General features: G+C 33.9%; 1 protein-coding gene across 6 annotated transcripts in view; it reads right to left on the bottom strand.

Moving 5' to 3' along the window:
* Positions 1-18939, bottom strand: part of MARK3 (microtubule affinity regulating kinase 3) — a 120398-nt gene that overhangs the window by 51132 nt on the left and 50327 nt on the right. For 5 of the 6 annotated variants that reach the window (XM_074213175.1, XM_074213170.1, XM_074213171.1 and 2 more), the window contains 2 exons: positions 9088-9153; positions 899-969 (listed from right to left, as the gene is read on the bottom strand). In XM_074213175.1, the coding sequence (XP_074069276.1) occupies positions 899-969; positions 9088-9153 (137 nt within the window). Of the gene's footprint in view, positions 1-898; positions 970-9087; positions 9154-16345; positions 16440-18939 lie in introns of those variants that run through there. The other variant, XM_074213174.1, reaches the window with a different exon arrangement.

Below are 18939 nucleotides of genomic sequence, written 5' to 3'. Positions count from 1 at the left end.
CTATTGGTTTCAACAGTTCTTAGGCCAAAAGGGCTTCTTCATTACTTATCTAGGTTAGACCCTTCCTGCTACATCTGCATATGATAACTATAATCTCAGCTTCTTAAGCATGGAAGAAGGATTTAGTTAACAGTCACACAACAAGAAAATGGATTTGTATGATATGGCAGACTATTATATAATGGGTTATTGAGTTCAGGAAAGAAATTTACTATTTACATACTAAGAATACTAAAGCCTTTCCTCTCATCATACTTTTAAGGAAGAACAAGGGTATCAAAAAGTCAGTTGCTGCCTACAATGATGTGCCAGGTGTTAAAGATACAAAGGCCAAAATCAGTTAGTACCTGGTTCCATAAGCAACTTATCTTCTACTTTCTTCGTAGATGAACTCTAAAGTTCTTGTGATTTCTATGATCCTATTATGATAAAATGTCTTTGATGAACTGATTCTTGTTTCCATAAAAATCTGGTGGCCAAACTTCGGGTGATAAATCAATATGGTGCTGTTTCTCAGATGGAAAACATAAAGCCCATTAAACAGAGGGTCCATACTCAAAAGCCTCTCTAGCTTGATAAAATCTGACAAGAGCTTTTACTGTCAGCACAGCCTTCAAAACCCAGAGCAACATTCCCACTATATTAAGTATCAGAGAAGGATCTTTACCATGAAGTTATTGTTAGAGGTACACAAATCCATATGCACAGCAAGACTTGTCATTATGAGCTTAATGAACTTTAACAAAATATGAGAAAGACACCTTCTGAAAACTAATAAAAGGAGCCTTCATACTCAAAAAGATTTGAAACCACTGTTCTACACCTCATAAATGATTATAAAACCAAATAAATGTTTGTTAGCTTCTCAGTTTAGTCCAGAAGTGAACTTTGTGCATACCTGTCTAAATTTAGCTCTGGCTTCCTTTTCCTTCATTCTTCCATGTGCAACCAAATAGTCAAACACTTCACCTATAATTGAGAAAAAATAATAGTGAGTAGAACGAAGCCTACTGAGAACTAAAGTTTAACATGAATTTTAAAAGCTTCATCTCTACTTAATTAAAAAAAGCTTCATTCTCTAGCAACCTTTCAAAATCAGTTGTAAATCCAACCAAAAAAAGATATGAAATTCTAACTACAGATAGCTTTAAGCTTAATTACTATCATACTATTTTTGTCAGTAAAATCTAACTTAAAAACATTTCCCTTAAAATTATACATTCTGACACCTGAATGTTAACATTTATAAAATTATTTTTAGGGTTTTTTTTTTTTTTTTGGCAAGGCAAATGGGTTAAGTGGCTTGCCCAAGGCCACACAGCTAGGTAATTATCAAGTGTCTGAGACCGAATTTGAACCCAGGTACTCCTGACTCCAGGACCGGTGCTTTATCCACTGTGCCACCTTCCTAGCCACCCCAACATTTATATTATTCTTTAAGGCATTTAAAGCTCTTTACATATTTTGATTTGATCCTCATTGATGATCATAAAATAATGTCACCTTCCTGTGGTACAGGTGATATTATTCCCTTTTTTAAGAGATGAGAAGACAATGAGAAACATTAAATGATTTGACAGAGGTCATATAGCTAAAGTCAGGATTCAAACTCTATTCACTATGCAGCTTATACTTTCAGAATTAAAATTTTGGGGAATATATATATATGTGTTTATCAAAACAAATTTAAATAAAAGTTTATTGTTAATAACGATTATAAGCCATGATGCTCCTTAATAGCTTTCCCATGGCATTGTGTTCAGTATGCTTTTATTTATCTTTTGTTTTTCCATCACCTTCACTTATCTTATAAATGGCTCATAATTACAACTTAATCCAGTTTGATTAAAATATTAATTAACTTTTCTGCAGAAAAGGACCCTTTTCCCCTAGAGGGAAAGGCCCTGAATTTTGACAATGTCTAGTCTCATACATAGACTGAAAGTTCACCCTTTTTCCTCCCCTCTGAGTCAGTTATTGGTCTAAATCATCAGGGTTACAATCTAATCAAAACGCCCACCCCGGTCATTATACTGACGAGAACAGGGGAATCATAGTAATATGTATGGACTTCATTAAGGAGGTGTACTTGTAGAGGACCAGGACCCTGGGTCAAGCCTTGATTAACTGGACCAAGTTTTTGGTCTCCTTCACTCAGCTCCATGTTTGGTCAGGGTCATTTCTTTTGTCTTACACTCACTTAGGCACAACAGACACAGGCAGACCCTAGTCATTCTAAAATATATATATATATGTTTTTAAAACACAATCTCTTCTTACATTCTGTGGAAGTCAAATGCCCTCCATTCTTCACAACTTACTATGCCTATTGTCCCAAAATGAATAAACCAATCAAACTAATAATATGTGAATACTGAATACCTTCTTAGAAAAAAAGAGGGAAATTTTTCTTCAGGACTAAGTGTGGCCATTACAATTACACAGCATTCAGATTTCTTTTTTTGTATCCTTTCCATTTAAAATTTTTGATGTCATTCTACATATGGTTTTTGGGTTCTCCATTCCATTATGCATCAATTTCTCTAAGTCTTTTAATGCTTTTCTGATTCTTCATTATCACATTTATTTCTTTTGGGAAAGTAATACTCCAATATTAACGTACCACAATCTCTAGTCAGTCTCTCAATAAGATCCTACTAAATTTTAAATTCTTTGTTTCCATAAAAAGTTTTCAAACTTCCTTTAAAAAGTATCTATTTTGGGAGGCAATTAGGTGGCACAATGGATAGAGTATGAACTCTGGAGTCAGGAGGACCTGAGTTCAAATCTAACCTCAGACACTTAATACTTATTACTTAGCAGTGTGACCTTGTGCCCCCCCCCCCCAAAAAGAGTGGCTATCTGAGACATTCAGGTTTTTCTTTATAGACCAATGTTGGAAAAGTAGAGAAATGTGTAGAAATAAAAAAAAAAAATTAAAAAAAATAAGTGATTAGAAATAACCAAATGAAGTTCAAATTTAAATGAAAATGAAATGCCATTAAAATTATAAACAAATGGGAAAATGACAACTTGCATATAACTTTTCAGGACCAAGCTACATCTACTTCATGAAGTAAAGTATCATTATAAGGCTACTTTTAACACTCAAATAAAATCTACTAAAAACAAATTTAGTAACATTTTGTGGTATTAAAACTGGAAATGATATGGATGCTCACAGTTCAAGGCAGAACAAAAAGTGATATTAAAATACAAGGGAATACTACTACTGTTCTGGAAGAAGCAATGAACCTAATGGTGTCGGGGGTCGGCCCTGACTGCCTGAGTGGATAGGACCTCCCCGAGAGTGAGGTCAGGCCAATCTAAAGAAGACACGGTTCCTTAAGGGGAGCAGTGGCTTCACCTGGTTGGCCTGTGTCCCTTGCTCCAATCGGGTGGTAGGTTCTGCCCTCGGGGCGGATCGGGGTGGCAGCCCAGAACGAACCCCCTATATTAGCCATCACCCTGAGCTATTCGGGGGATCCCTCTGCACCTAATAAAACATATGCCTCCTGAAGACGTGTCTGCCTGAGTCCCTCCTCGCTGATCCCCGGGGGAGGGAAAACACCAGGGACGCCTGAAGCAGTGCCCACTGAGGAGCTCACTCGGGAGTCCGGGGAAGAAGACCCCGGACATAATGGATTCAGAGCTATGAGAAGAAATGAAGTCATAGAAAGCAAAGAAAATAAAACTAAGAAAAGAACATACACAGTGATAACAATAAATAAGGTAACTAACTGAAAGCGACATATGAAAACAAAAATTATAGTCGATAAACTAAGATTAACTGATATGATCACTCTCAGTCCTGGAAAACAGCTGATGAAATATATGTATGACTTCTCAGTAGAAAACATAAGATTTATACATGTAAAGTATTGTGGGAGCTATCAAAATGTTAGTTAATTTTGTTTAATTACTTGAAAGAATTGGTAGCAGAACATGGCACTAAAAGCTGTTTCAAAATATCCCAATTTAATCAATTCTTTATCAGTGAAGAATCATTTTTGCATATAATGCCCAAGACTTGGCATTGATTTTAATAGAAACATGATTAAATACAGGAAGAATTAAATAATAGTATGGAAAACTTCAGATTTCACAATCAATTCAGTATTGATTGAAAGAGGATACAAAAAAGGGAAAGGCATTAAAACATTTGTCAAAATCACTATATCTTTAAATACTGTAAACATTCTTTTTTTAATTTAAATTAATAATATTGGGGAAAACATACAATTGTTTAAAGTTATAATATACTAACTCAGAAAATTTTACATATTTTAAATGTACAAAGAAGAATCATGAGAAAGAGAACCAATAGTTTAAAAAGCAACTCAATAAAAAATTAGTGTTACTGAAGTGTTTGTCTCCCCCCCCCTTTTCCTTTTCTTTGTTTTTTTGCAAGGCAAATGGGTTTAAGTGTCTTTTAAAACAAGTGATGATAAATAAGTCAAAAGTGTCCTTGGGGCAGCTAGGTGGCGAAGTGGATAGAGCACCACCAGTCCTGGAGTCAGGAGTACCTGAGTTCAAATGCGACCTCAGACACTTAATAATTACCTAGCTCTGTGGCCTTGGGCAAGCCACTTAACCCCATTTGCCTTGCAAAAACCTAAAAAGAAATCTTGGCAGGATAAGCTCGTATTCATGAGTGATGTTTTCAAAAATGCTGTCAACAGAAGCAAAAGTCTTGGAAAAGGAAGGGAGATTTGGCAAAGGAACAGCAAAATAGGAACATGGGCTTATAGATTTAGAGTGGCAATAGACTTTAGAAACAAATTCATTTCATTTCCCAATTAAACAGATGAAGAAATCTAATTTGCCCAAGATCACACATGCTTACGTGTTACTGTTCTTTGCCACAAGTTTTACATCACAGAAAAAAGTGACAATGTAAAACTAAAGCTATATTGTTGACCCATGACTAGAAATTTGTAGAAGACAAAATCCAAGGAAAGAGTCATTAAAAGTTTAAGGCCTCATAATTATATACAAGTGAACAAAGTATGGATAACAAAAGAAATGAATCAGATTCTAACAAAATGAGGCAAATTTGAATCTGTTATCAGAAGGGGAATGGATTATGATTAAGGAAGAGTATACCTTGTTCAAAAAGAATAGGGCAAGTAAAAGAGGACAGGGGAAGGAAGTAGACAACATACTCATGGCAAAGTAATTCAGGCAAGAGAAGCGTATTTCGAATGACATTTGGGTAAAGATTAATAGAAGGAAGAGTGGAAGTAGTATTATTAGCTCAATACACTGCAGACAATCAGGATAAAAAGAAGCAATGTTGTATTGTGGATAGGTTGCAGAACCTGAAATGAAATCTCAGTTTTGTCACTTAATGCCTGTGTAGAGTTGGGGAAGTCACTCACTCTTTCTGGGTCTTAGTTCCCTCATTTGTAAAATAAAGGAATTGTACTGAATGACCCAAAAAGTTGATGTCTGAATCTGAAAAAGTAGAAATAAATGAGTTGGAGGAAAGATCACAAGAATGACATTAAAATATAGAACTGTAGGGATGAGAATGTAGATTATCCAGAATGTATCAGAATTCACTCATCAAAAGGATACCAAATGATAACTTATTTTCTTTCCTTAAAGAGAATTTTAATGTTCAAATGCCAAGAATTTCTAAAATCTAGGCTTGATTTTCATTAACTAGGAAGATCTGGTAGCTATGGTAGAATTATGGGGAATTTTGGAATTGATCACAAATTAGAATTTGGCAGCGCATATTTCAAATATTTCAGAGAAAGGCATGTTAATGTAATAAAATTTTTCAGAAATCAAGAAAAAGAGGCCTAAAATGAAAATTTTAAGACAATTTGAAGAGAAGGAAAGTGGACTTCACTGTCCAACAGATTTTGAAATAAATTTTAGGATACATATGTAATTAAAATAAATAGAACAAATTAGAAATAAACTAAAAGGAAAAGAGGTGAAGCTAAGAAGGAAGAGAACTTGAGGATATATGGGACAATCAGTAAAAATGAAGTGTTAGGAGATGAAGTGTATTTCATGAGGAACAGGAAAGAGGCCAAATCACTGGAAGGGAAGTAAGGGCATATAAGGATATTATATTTGATCCTGAAGGTGAAAGGGAGACATTAGAACTTACTAAATTGGGGAGAAGCATGACATGGTCAGACCAACACTTTAAGGATGCGGAGTGGTGGGTAGACTAGAGCCATGAGAGCTCTTAAGACAGGAAGATCAACTAGAAGTTGCAGAAGTCTAGGAATGAAGTAATCAGGGTCTGTACCAGAGTTTAGTTTGTGTCAAGAGGACACAAGTTGGGGATTGGAAGTGGGAGGAAGGTGAAATAGTGTCTTCTAAAGAAAGATTATAAATTCAATTTGTAATATAGTGAGTTTAAGTATATGAGACATTCATTAAAGTTGTGTCCAATAAACCACTGGAGAAAAAAAGACTAGAGATGAGAAGATATATTATTTGTTTTTAAGTAAGAAAGAGTGAATCAAGTAGGAGTTTTATTTTATTTTATTTGGGGAAAGTTTAAGGAAATGCTATAGATTAGGAAAAGAGTTGTCAGACAAACATAGTACTATGTAGTTTTGGAATTGATTACATACTTGAACCCAAAGTACAGTCATTCATGGTTTGATGTCATTTTTGAAGGTAGAATCTCTGAAGGATCTGTTCTGGGCCCATGCTGTATAGAATTTACTAATAACTTGTAAAATGGCTTAATAGGCAGGCTTTCATATTTTTAGGGATAACTAATAGAAAATAGTCAGGGTCCAAACATATGGTCATATCACATACTACATCAGTTTTAGGGTATCACAGGAAGACTAACAATAACCTGGAGATTTCCAATGAACTGTAAAAACAAGATCAATCTTGAAATCATGAGTACAAGCTAAAGAAACTGGCAATGGCTAGCCTGAAGAAGAGATTATTTAAGGGGAACTTCACAACTATATCCACATGTGCTGTGGGGAGGCAGAAGTTTAGAGGAAAAAGCAAACCAACCAACAAACAAACAAACAAATCTTCCTAAGTTCATATGTCTACAGCATTTTTAAGATTTGCAAAGTACTTTCCTCCCAACAACCAGATAAGTGGTGAAAGCACTATTATCCTTTAACAAATGATGAACCCTGAAAAGTGACTGGTTCATGATTACAAAATTAAGTGCCAGATTCAAACCTAGACCTCATGCTTCCAAATCTAAACCTTTACTCACTATAATATTTGACCGTTCAGTTCCAATGTAAGATAGGCTACCTTCGTTAAGTAATGAATATCTCCATGTAAAGACCTTGTAAAAAAAAAAAAAGAACTTGTAAAAAGGCTGGGTATTCTGCTGAGTACAATGTATAAGAAATTCTTATTTGGGAATGGATTGGACTAGGTAGGTTTTTCTAAGTTCACCTAAGTCTAGCCAGCTGTCCTTTCATTGTTGAAACTATAATTCTGTGACAGTGTTGCAGCAGTATGTATGTTGATTACTGACTGCAGTATGTTGCAGAAAAAAAATGTAAGGCAGTCTAGAAATAGTCCTGGTTCTACAACTAATTTGCTGTGTAACCTGAGGCAAATTTGTTTCCACTTCTACAAAGGACAGGAATTAAATGTTCTTCTCAAAACTCCTTTTGGATCTACTTAAAATATACTTTAATAAGAAGGTGAAAAATGCACATGAATGAAAGGAAAGGTTATAAAATAACATTCTCGGGGCAGCTAGGTGGCGCAGTAGATAAAGCACCGGCCCTGGAGTCAGGAGAACCTGGGTTCAAATCCTGTCTCAGACATTTAATAATTACCTAGCTATGTGGCCTTGGGAAGCCACTTAACTCCATTTGCCTTGCAAAAAACCCTAAAAAACATAAAATAACATTCTCTGTTACAGCAGATAATCCAGAGACAATGGTATTTAATTGAAAAGGTTAGAATGAACCAATTGTCATCATTTGCCACTTCAGAAAAATCTTGTCATCATATTCAGTGGGTTAGAAAATAAAAAAGAAAGTAAAACTTTTTATTCCACTGGGTTCAGAGTACAACTTTTTACTTACAAGTTCATTAAAGAAAAATTAAGTATTTATTAACCATTTATATCTCCTGGTTCTGTAGAATGATTATTAAGATTATTAGAATGTACTCATGGAAAACAAGATTTTAATAAAAGAAAAGTTTTTCAGAGTTTTGTGGAATATACTATAAATTAAATAATACTCTATAGAAAATTCAAGAGAAGGAAAACTTAATTGACTAAAAAGAAGCCAATTATATAGAACTGCTATATATATAAAAATATTCAGTAATCAATCACTTTATTCCCAATTCAGTATTTCAATAGCTCTGGAATTTTCTTCAGGTATGTCCAATGTGTAGAGGTCCTCCAGGTCCATTCAAGCCCTTTGTGCCAGTTATGCTGGTAGGTAGTATGGTTGTGTTGTTTTTGTGAATGGTTATTGAATTCTCTATGTGGTCCCTGAGGTTTTTGTTGGGTTCTGCAGTCCAATAAAAGAGCTAAAAGGCTGGACCCCTCCCTGCTTCTAGAAGTTAGTATTCCTTTCCTAAGAAAATACTGAAATATATCCATGCCTTCTTATCCAACAATTGTTACCCACATTCAAATTTAAAGCAATACATAATAGCTTTTCATTTCGCTTAACTATTTCACAATTTCACTATTTTTTTGTGATCCCTAAGATTTCAGGAAATACATACTATTAAAAAGAAACCTTATAATACACAAATGATTACTGTGGATCATATTAACAAAGTACTGTAGCTGAAAGAAGCCAACAACATAAAATAATATTAATAAACTTCCTTATTATTGTTAAAGAGATATTAAAAGAATATTAAAGATATTAAAGAGAACCCATGAGACTTTGCCACAGAAACATAGTAATAAAGAATCACATAACAATTACCTACATTTTGGATCATTTTCTTAAGTAGCCCCCAAATATGCTAACTTTGAATTTTAAAGGAAATCTTAAAGTCAGCATACTAGTTATCTGGATTATGTAATCTTCTTATTAATTAATTAAATTAAAAACATACATATATTAGTAAGAAAGAAAAACTAAATGTACTTACCTCCACTTGCATACTCCATGATTAAATACAGTGTTTTTTCAGTTTCGATTACTTCAAATAACTTAACTGAGGGGAGATTAGGAAATGTAAGTAAAATTTATAACAAAATGAGCATATACTTTTGTTTTCAGCATTATTTAATAGCAATGTTGAGAGTCAATATATATATATATTTTGTTTAAGCTTATGGTTTTAAGTTCATAGATTTTTTTCCCCCTTTTAAAGTTTTCAAAAACAGATCCCTTTAAAAAAAATGACAGCTGGTTACTATATATATATGTGTGTGTGTGTGTGTGTGTGTGTGTTTATATGTATACATATACACACATTCATATACTTTAGCAAATAAAAAGATTAAAATCAGAAATTTAATGAAAATACAGATTTTTACTAATACACTCTAATAAATTCACTTTGTACGTAGCAGACCATGATAAATCATATTTAATACTGACTCTTACCTGTAAATTTTCTTCACATATAAAATTGCTATTTTTCTCTTCATATTTCAAAGGAACATAACCCTCTCATTCTTCAACACCATCTCTTATATACACATATACACCTTCAAAATAGTACTCAAGACTTTATAAGTTTCAAACTTCAGACTTGGAAGGAAAAGTTTAGGAATCCTAAGAATACAGAATCCTTAGGTTCTATTAGTAGGTCAGACATAAGCATCAGAAGTCTGCAAAGGTACAGAGGCAGGGCACATGCTAAGACCTGTGGACCTCCATCACCTAGGAAGGAGCAGAATCAGTGGTTCTTCCAACTCCTTCAAACCTTGTCAGCAAAGCAAACAAGCTGAGTAGCTGGGGAGCATCCTGTCCCTGCTTTGTCAGGTTTTCCCCAGCAATTCAGGGTGATCCTGGTTTGGTTGGAGGAAGGATGTTCATTCCAATGGTAGCAAAAGGAAAAAATCTGAAGGGAAGAGCACTTTCCACTGAGAGCAGAGGTAGAGATCAGGAAAGGCTCCATGGAAGGTATACATGATATCTTGGCCAAACACTGAAATGAAAGATTTTAACAGGTAGAAAAAGGAGTGTATTTCCCGATAAGGGGAGAGTCTATTAAAAAAAAAAAAACAACGAAAAAGATTGAAAAGTTCAGTTAACAGGTAGACAGTATGGTCAGAACATAGAAGACAAGGACTAAATTTGTATGGGATAATGCTGGAAAAGTAGGCTAAGCTAAGTTAAATGTCTACCTTATTTTAACTGAAAAAGGGAACCAATCAAAGGGAAATATCATCAGACCAGCAATAGAAATATTAATTTTGCAGTTATGGAAAAAAATGTATTTAAGGAGACAAATTAAGAAAAGACAGAAGGAACCCTAAACTAGGGCAACAATATTATAGGCTATCTACAATTTCCTTAAGCTACCAACTCAGTTACTTTTCTTATTTCAGTTTTTGGGATATTATTTTAGTTAAAATTACTGGTTGAGTTGTGAAATTTCAATGTTCCACAAAGAACAAGGACCTATAAAAAATAACTATCTGAAGCAAAATTTGAAAGAAATAGAAGATTCTGTGATAAATGGGAGACAGTATCCTCAGAATATACTAGTTTTCAGAGAGAATGAATTCACTTTCTATGGGAATGAGAGTCTTGTTCTATCATTCCCTTAGTTATAGAATGTTGTTCCTACTTTTACCAGAACTAGCAAAAAAGATGCACTCTGGTAGCTTAGTATTAGAAATGTAGAAATTCTAAAATAAGTCACAAACACATGGGAATCTAAAAAGCCAATATTCTGGATAATATTCCCATCTTAATTTCCTGGCATGTCAAATTAATTTTAAAAAACTACAATGCAGGGTAAATATTTCTTTTCTTTTTGTTTATTTTTGGCAAGGCAGTAAGGTTAAGTGACTTGCCCAAGGTCACACAGCTAGGTAATTATTACGTGTCTGAGGCTGGATTTGCACTCAGGTCCTCCAGACTACAGAGCCAGTACTCCATATACTATGCCACTTAGCTGTCCCCCAGAGCAAATAGATTCCAAAGTCAAGGTGAATTGCTTTCAATTAGGTTTGAGGGTTTCCAAAAGACAAGATAAATAGAAAGTAAATGTCTATTTTTTGTTATAGGAGAACAACAAGCATTTATTCTACTATGTGTTGAACATTGTGTTAAATTAGGAGGGGACACAAAGAAAAGTAAAAATCATATCCTATCACTGAAGAGTATATGTTTTAAAGGAGGAGCAAAATGTAAACAACTAGGTACATAAGGAGTACACAAAATAGATAAAAAATGAGAGATGATGACAGCTGGGGGGGGATTGGGGAAAAGCCTCTTTTGCAAAGGTGGGTTTCAGTTAAGTCTTGAGGGAAGACAGAGAAACTAGGAGGCAGAAGGGAAGAGAGATAGTCAGGTAGGGAGAGGAGAGATGGAAATCTTCTTGTTCAAGGAACAGGGAGTAGACCAGTAAATGCTGGGAAAATAGGAAGGGGATGGGCTATAATAAGCTTTCAGTGCTAAACAAAGGATTTTATATTTCACCCTAGAAGTAACAAGAGAACCATTTATCAATTAGGGAGGTAACATAATAAGATTTATGCTTTTTAAAAAATTATCTTGAAGGGGAGAGGATGTATTAGAATTAAAAGACCTGCGGCAGGGACACAAATTTAGAAAGCTATTACAATCCAAGTTATAGATGATGACAGTGACTATGAGTATAGAGAAAGGGACTAATATTTTCTGATACTTTGATACATGTAATCTGAAGTAACCTCCTTCAAAGCCTTATTTTGCAAACTGAAGTCGCCATGAAATAACCATTACTAGAAAATGTTACCATTTCTTTTCTTTTAAAACCAAAGAAGTGGACCTCAAACTCCTCTAAAGCTAAAAACAAATAAAATACTTAATCTCTTTTAAGGCAGTAGAAATTATGGAAACTTTTAAAATCATCTAGGGTTTATATCACTTAATGATTTTGATAAAATGTTTGGAAAAGAATCAGACTATCAAAGTAATTGAAAGATAATTTGAAATTTAAGTTGGACTAATGGAGCGTGATAGTAATAAGTTTTGTTTTTATAAAGTAAAAAAAGCGCTTTCCATCTCTACCAAAAAGGTATTACATATAATTCTTCCTTTAAACATATAGTATATAATCATAACAAAACACTAATATATATAGCCTATAATCATAACAGACATTGATAGCTCATATTTCTGAATTTTAAACCAACTAAATCTGTCATAAGAATTATCTCATAATCTAAACTTTTAAGAAGCAAACCTCACTTGAGTTCTTTAATTTTGGCTTTGATACTTTAATCATTAATACTTCAAATTTCACCTTTTAATCAATGGTCACCCAAAGTACCATTATACTTAATCAGCAATACATTGAAATGATAACAGCATTAAGATACTAATTCAACTTTTTTCAAAATGTAGAATTTTGAGTCAGGAAATTAACTGTATTGGTACAGCAGGTGAAAGAACTATTAATAAAAAAAAATCACAGCATGAAGAGAATCTTTGGCTTATCATGTACTATTGTAAAACAAAATTGCACAGTAAAAGCTCTCATGAGGCATTCACAGAATCAAATTTTAAATGAACTATAAAAAACATTTAAGATATTAGAAAATGAAAAGGCAAAATCTAAATCAAAAGTGGCAAAATTTAAATCAAAAGTAAAATCCAACTGAGTCTTTAACTACAGGTACTTTATTTTTTTTAAGAATGACATGATTTGGGGTGGCTAGGTGGCACAGTGGATAAAGCACTGGCCCTGGAGTCAGGAGGACCTGAGTTCAAATCCGACCTCAGACACTTAATAATTACCTAGCCACGTGGCCTTGGGCAAGCCACTTAACCCCATTTGCCTTGCAAAACCTAAAAAAAAAAAAAAAAAAAAAAAAAAGTGACTTGCCCAAGGTCACAGACAGCCAGGTAATTATTAAGAGTCTGAGGCCAAATTTGAAATCAGGTCCTCCTGACTCCAGGGCTGATGCTCTATCCACTGCGCCACCAAGCTGTACCCCATAGAATTTTTAAATAAAAGAGGATGTCTACCCAAGTTGCCTCATTTTATAATTGAGAAGACAGGCCTGAAGAGATTAAGAAATCTGCCCAAATCATATAAATTAATAAATTGACAGAAAAGTTAGAAAGAATGGATTAACATAAGGATTTCAATGCTAAAAATGCAAAGATCATTTAGGCCAATAAGAGTCCATTCTAAAATATCCAAAGTGATCATTTCTATCAGACAACTTTCAGAGAGAATAAATCTAATCATGAGGAAATTTCTCTAATGTCAAGTTGAATTCCACCTCTCTTTAACTTCTATCCATTGCTTCTCTTGCTTTCTCTCTGGACCTATGCACACTCTCTTATTCACTAAGAGGTTAGATGATCTATTAAGAGGCTAGTGTAATGGTATAGAAAAATGGTAATAAGGGATTATTCTAGGACAGTAGTCATGGAAAAGGAATGCAGGACAAAGTGAAAGTGATTATTACACATGTTGTACTGTCAGTAATAGGATATCAGAGATGAAAGAGAGAAAAATCCAAATTTAACTCTAAACTTTCAGATATGAGAGACCAGCTCAAAGATGGAAAGACTGAGAGGAAAATTAATGCTTTTCTTCAGCCCCAATAATCATGATCATTTTTTAAAAAGGATTTATATTAATTTGTTGATAAACCTTTTTTATATTACTTTCATTTAGAAATATATGCTACCTCCTCTCTGAGAACCACCCCTTAAAACAAAGAATAAAAAAAGAAGGGGGGGAAGCTTCAAAACTAATTTGTCAAACAACTTTAACATTATATACAGTGTTGGAGGATTCTATATTCCCCAATATATATGTGTGTGTGTATATATACACATATATGTACATACATATACACACACATATATATTGGGGGGGAGAGAGAGAGAGAGAAATGAAAAGTAAGGTACATTTTCAACTCTTCTTCAAGATCAGACAGTTTTAACTTCATAGCACTCAGTTTTGATTGGAAATGTTACTGTTCATTCTATTTATATTATCTCACTTGTACTTTTTTATGATTGTGCTTGACTTTGCATCAGCTGAAGGTCTGCTAGGATTCTCTATGTACCACAATTTGTTTAGCTATTCCTCAATCAAGGGGCATCGATTTCATTTCCAGTTTTGTGTTGCTACTCATATACAGTTACAAATATTTTAGTGTATATGAAATCTTTCTGTCTTTTATCTCTTTGGAGTATAACACCTTAGCAGTGGGTCAAAAAATAAGAATATTCTGGTCACCTTTCTTAGCACGATTCCAAATGACCAAAACAAACAGACAATTTTATAGCTGTAATATTATCTTTCCAAAAAGTCTACAACTAATTTTTATCCTCTATATCCATTTATTGGGAATAAAGTAAAGCTACAGCTATTTTAATCTGTATTTCTATAATTAAGGATTTAGTCATTTTCATATGGCTGATTATAGATCGCAACTTATTTGCCAAAGAATTGTTCATTAAGAGTTCCTTTCACCATTTATTCATGTGTGCATGTGTGCACATGCATTTGTGTTTGAGAGAACATGACAGAAAAAGAGCAAGAGCGAGACAGAGTATTACTCATTTATCTTGGACCCCGGTTTTAACGTAAAAAATCCTACAATTTCACATAAAATAATCTAATTTACCTTTTGCTACCATTTTGTTAAAAAAAATTCCCTCCCTATTCATAACTCTTTATAGACTGGGGCTTCCAAACTCATGAGTTAACTAAAACTGTTTCCTCTAATATTAATGATTTCTTGATCAACAAATATAAAGGCCTTTTCTCAATCCTCTTCCTTCTTGATTTCTCCATAAACTTTTAACACTGTCAATCACTGTCTTCTTCATAATCTCTTCTCTCTAGGTTTCTTTTTCACTACTTCATTAAGGTTTTTCTGAATGACGGTTCCTTCTTTTAGTCTCCTTTGCAGAATCTTTGTCCAGTTGGATTCAATTACCATTATTAAAAATGACGTAGGGGCAAATACTATCAATTTTACTTAACCTAAAATCTCTCAAATACTCCCCTTGGACATCTGCAATAGCTTGCTGGTTAGTTTTCCTGCCATAAATCTCTCCCCACTCCAGACTATTTTTCACTCATTTGCCTAAGTGATCTTCCTAAAGTCTAAGTATGACTATGTCAACTCTAACTATTCAATAACTTCCAGTTGGTCCTATCATCTTTAAGATAAGACATAAAATCTTATTTTAAAGGCACTCCATCTCTTTCCCTCCCCTAGTCTAGTCTTGCCTCTTACACCCAAGACATACTCAAATCCAGTGACACTGGCCTTCTTATTATTCCTCATAAGAGATACTCCATCACTCTCCACTCTGGACACTAGCTGTCTCTCACGGATGTAATGTTCTCCATTCTCATCTGTTCCCTGGTTTCCTTCAAGTCACAGTAAAAATCTATCTTCTACAAGAAGCCTTTCCTGAATCCCTCTTAATACTAGTGCCTTCTCTCTATTATCTACTAGTCATCTTCTATATATCTTGTTTGTACATAGCTGTTTTCATATTTTTTCCCCAATTAGATTGGGAGCTCCTAGCTCTAGCACTTACCAGTGCCTAGCACATAATAGGTGCTTAGTATGTTTACTGGCTTTATTATTGACAACTATGAAAGCTACCTGATCTTGTTTTTTATAATGCAACCTTAAGTACTAAGGAGTTCATTATGGTATATGGTGTAAGATGGAGATTGAAAACTGATGTCGGGGCGGCTAGGTGGTGTAGTGGATAAAGCACCGGCCCTGGAGTCAGGAGTACCTGAGTTCAAATCCAGTCTCAGACACTTAATAATTATGTAGTTGTGTGGCCTTGGGCAAGCCACTTAACCCAATTTGCCTTTCAAAAAAAAAGAAAAGAAAAGAAAAGAAAAGAAAAGAAAAGAAAAGAAAAGAAAACTAATGTAAGCCAACCTGCTATCCAGCTTAGATAGATTTGAAGTCAGGTACACCTGAAGTTCAAATCTTGTCTCAGACACTTAACTAGCTGTGTGACCTTGGGCAAGTTTTCACTTAATCTCTGTCAGCCTCAGACACCTCCTCTAAAAAATGGGGAAAATAATAATAGTACCTACTTCACAGAGTTGTCGTTAGGATCAAATGAGATATGTGAAGTGCTTGGCAAACCTTAAAACACTATATAAATTTATAATGTCATTTAATGCAAGCTTTCAAAGATCACAATGGCTTAGCAATTAAAATCATCAATTTTTTCAGTACCTGGGGTTACAAAGTCTACTAGGGGCTGGCAACTTGAACTTTTCAAAGTTAGTTACATCTCCTTTACGATCTCCACAGTTATTGTGATTTTCAAGTTCCCATTAGTCATTCTTGTTCTTTCCAATTCTTAAATGAGTTTCCTTGACGTATCAAACAGAAGTAAACAAGAGTTGCATTCTTCTGCCAAATACCTATCATCCACTGTCTTTATCCTATCCTGAGTAGTCCTATTTCTTCTTTGATCTTTTTCTCTACAGTTTAAAATAAGTCAACAATCTTTCTGTCATAGCCATAGGGCTATGCTACTTTTATTTTTCTTTTTAAAAATCTATATCTTTATCTTATTTTCTTATCTTAATTTCAAAATATCTATCTTTTCCCTCCAATTCCCTGTGAGCCATCATCTGTTGCAAAGAATAAAAAAGAAGGGGCGGCTAGGTGGCGCAGTGGATGGAGCACCAGCCCTGGAGTCAGGAGTACTTGAGTTCAAATCCAACCTCATACACTTAATAATTACTTAGCTATGTGGCCTTGGGTAAGCCACTTAACCGCATTGCCTTGAAAAAAAAATAATAAAAAAGAAAAATCAGCTCAGCAAAGTATACTTACTATCAAATCTCACAGTATATATGCTATGTCCCAAGTGCTTAAAGCTCCCCTGCCCCTCAACCTCTGCAAAGAAGGGAGAGGTACATTTTCTTATCTCCTCTTGGCCTAAGTTTGGTCATTGTATTTATAGAGATAATTTGTTTCTATCCATGCTTTGTAACCTGACCTTGCTTCCATTTCCTACAAGCATCTGTAAGTTCTCCCCATGTTTTCACATTGGTATTTTCAAAGACTTCCCATATTCCAACTCTTCAGAATTGTTTTTTGTTGTCAGCCAAATATTTACTAAGGAAAATTAAATTCAGTGGAAATGATTTTGATGTAGAATTTTAATCCATTGGATTCTATAGTCCTTTCTGTGAATCCTTAGAAATCTGCACTCCCACAATCTGTGGTGTTTATGGTCAATTGTCCTCTACTCTGTAACAAAATTCTAAGATAGAATAGCCAAGTCCTCTTAAGGTTAGTATCACTTCTACTTTAGCAACCAGTTCTGCCTATGCATTATCAAGTCCAGGATGAGAGTTCTCTTTGTTGATTCCTTCTTTTTTTGAAGAATTAAATTATCATTAAGAAATCAATTTCTAGACTTTTACAGGAGAGTTCCAATGTTTAAATAATTGAAGTCCTCCATTATTTCTATTCATGATTCCATACTAGACTTGTAGTCTACTTCCAGAACTCATCTTTTTCATGTCTTGATGAGGCAGTGTTTTTGATATAAGAAAAGTTCATTTGAACTCTTCCATTAATTTTCACTCTAAAATCTTTCAATATTCTTTTTGCTTCAATTTTCTAAATTTCCAAATATCAATATAGTTTCTTAATATATAATTCTACCTTACATTCCTCCTTTACCTAGCTGGTTACTTCCAAATAAAGAAGAATTTTCCTGAGTCATATTACAAGAGTAAGTCTTATGTTGCCAAAACTTTGTTTTATCTACTAAAGTTAGACAGGTATGGTATTTTGCTTTAGAATCTCAAGCTCATTAAATGAATTTCTTCATTTTTTCAATCATCTGAAGGCATGAAGTTCCTAAGAGCATCTTTCTTGCACATGGATTTCTTGGCATTGCTACTACTAAACTGGAGCTAGTATTCTATGCTATCAAAACTGCTGAAATACACAGCACTTTCCTTTCTCCCCCTTTCCAAAAGGAAGCCCTTTTGATTAGAGTTGCTAGACACCAGGCAAAAAACATTTTCTCCACCTTTGTCTGATAGCCAATATACCATTCTTTTAGATTTTAACATATAGGCCCAAAATTCAAATCCTGTTTTAGACACAAATTTCACTAACTAGCTATTTTGCTGCCAAATATGCCCTTTCTCTTCTTTTACATTTGTTTTCAGATAGAAGCAATGAAAATATTCCTTAAACCATGAAAATCTTCAATTTCCTAAATTGAACTAAAATTGTATAGTTCTTAGTCATGCTGTCTAGATTCCTTCTGGTAGTATCATCGCCTGCACTCACATATATGATCAGAAGTTGTGTTTCTTCCACTGATACAGATTACAACTTCATACCATAACAGATTATGGCAGTTAGACTTTTTTTATAGAGTGCTTTCATGAATTCTGGGAGGACCATTTTTAATTTTTAGTAAGGAAAAATATAATTTCCTACTGTTTCAGAAAAATGAATTCTAATTTGTTTTATCTTTAATTATTAAAGATATATATATATGAACTTTTTCAAGAAGTGAAATACCTGATTTTTTACAAACCACATAATTGCTGAAAATGGTATCTATTTTTTAAAACAATGATTTCCCTATATTCTATACTATTTTTAAACCATCTTTTGTTTATTTGCTGTATGGGCATAATCCTAATTGAAATATAATATGAAACATGAAAATCAGGTTTACACAAAATAAAAAAGGGGGATGACTGTTTGCTTCAAAAGTGGTATCACACTAAGGCACTTTAAAATGCAAATTTCCTTAGTGACTTAAAACATGGATTGATATATATAAG

This window comes from Macrotis lagotis, chromosome 1 (genome assembly GCF_037893015.1).
Source record: "Macrotis lagotis isolate mMagLag1 chromosome 1, bilby.v1.9.chrom.fasta, whole genome shotgun sequence".
NCBI lineage: Eukaryota > Metazoa > Chordata > Mammalia > Peramelemorphia > Peramelidae > Macrotis > Macrotis lagotis.
This window is presented reverse-complemented; position numbering and strand designations above follow the sequence as displayed.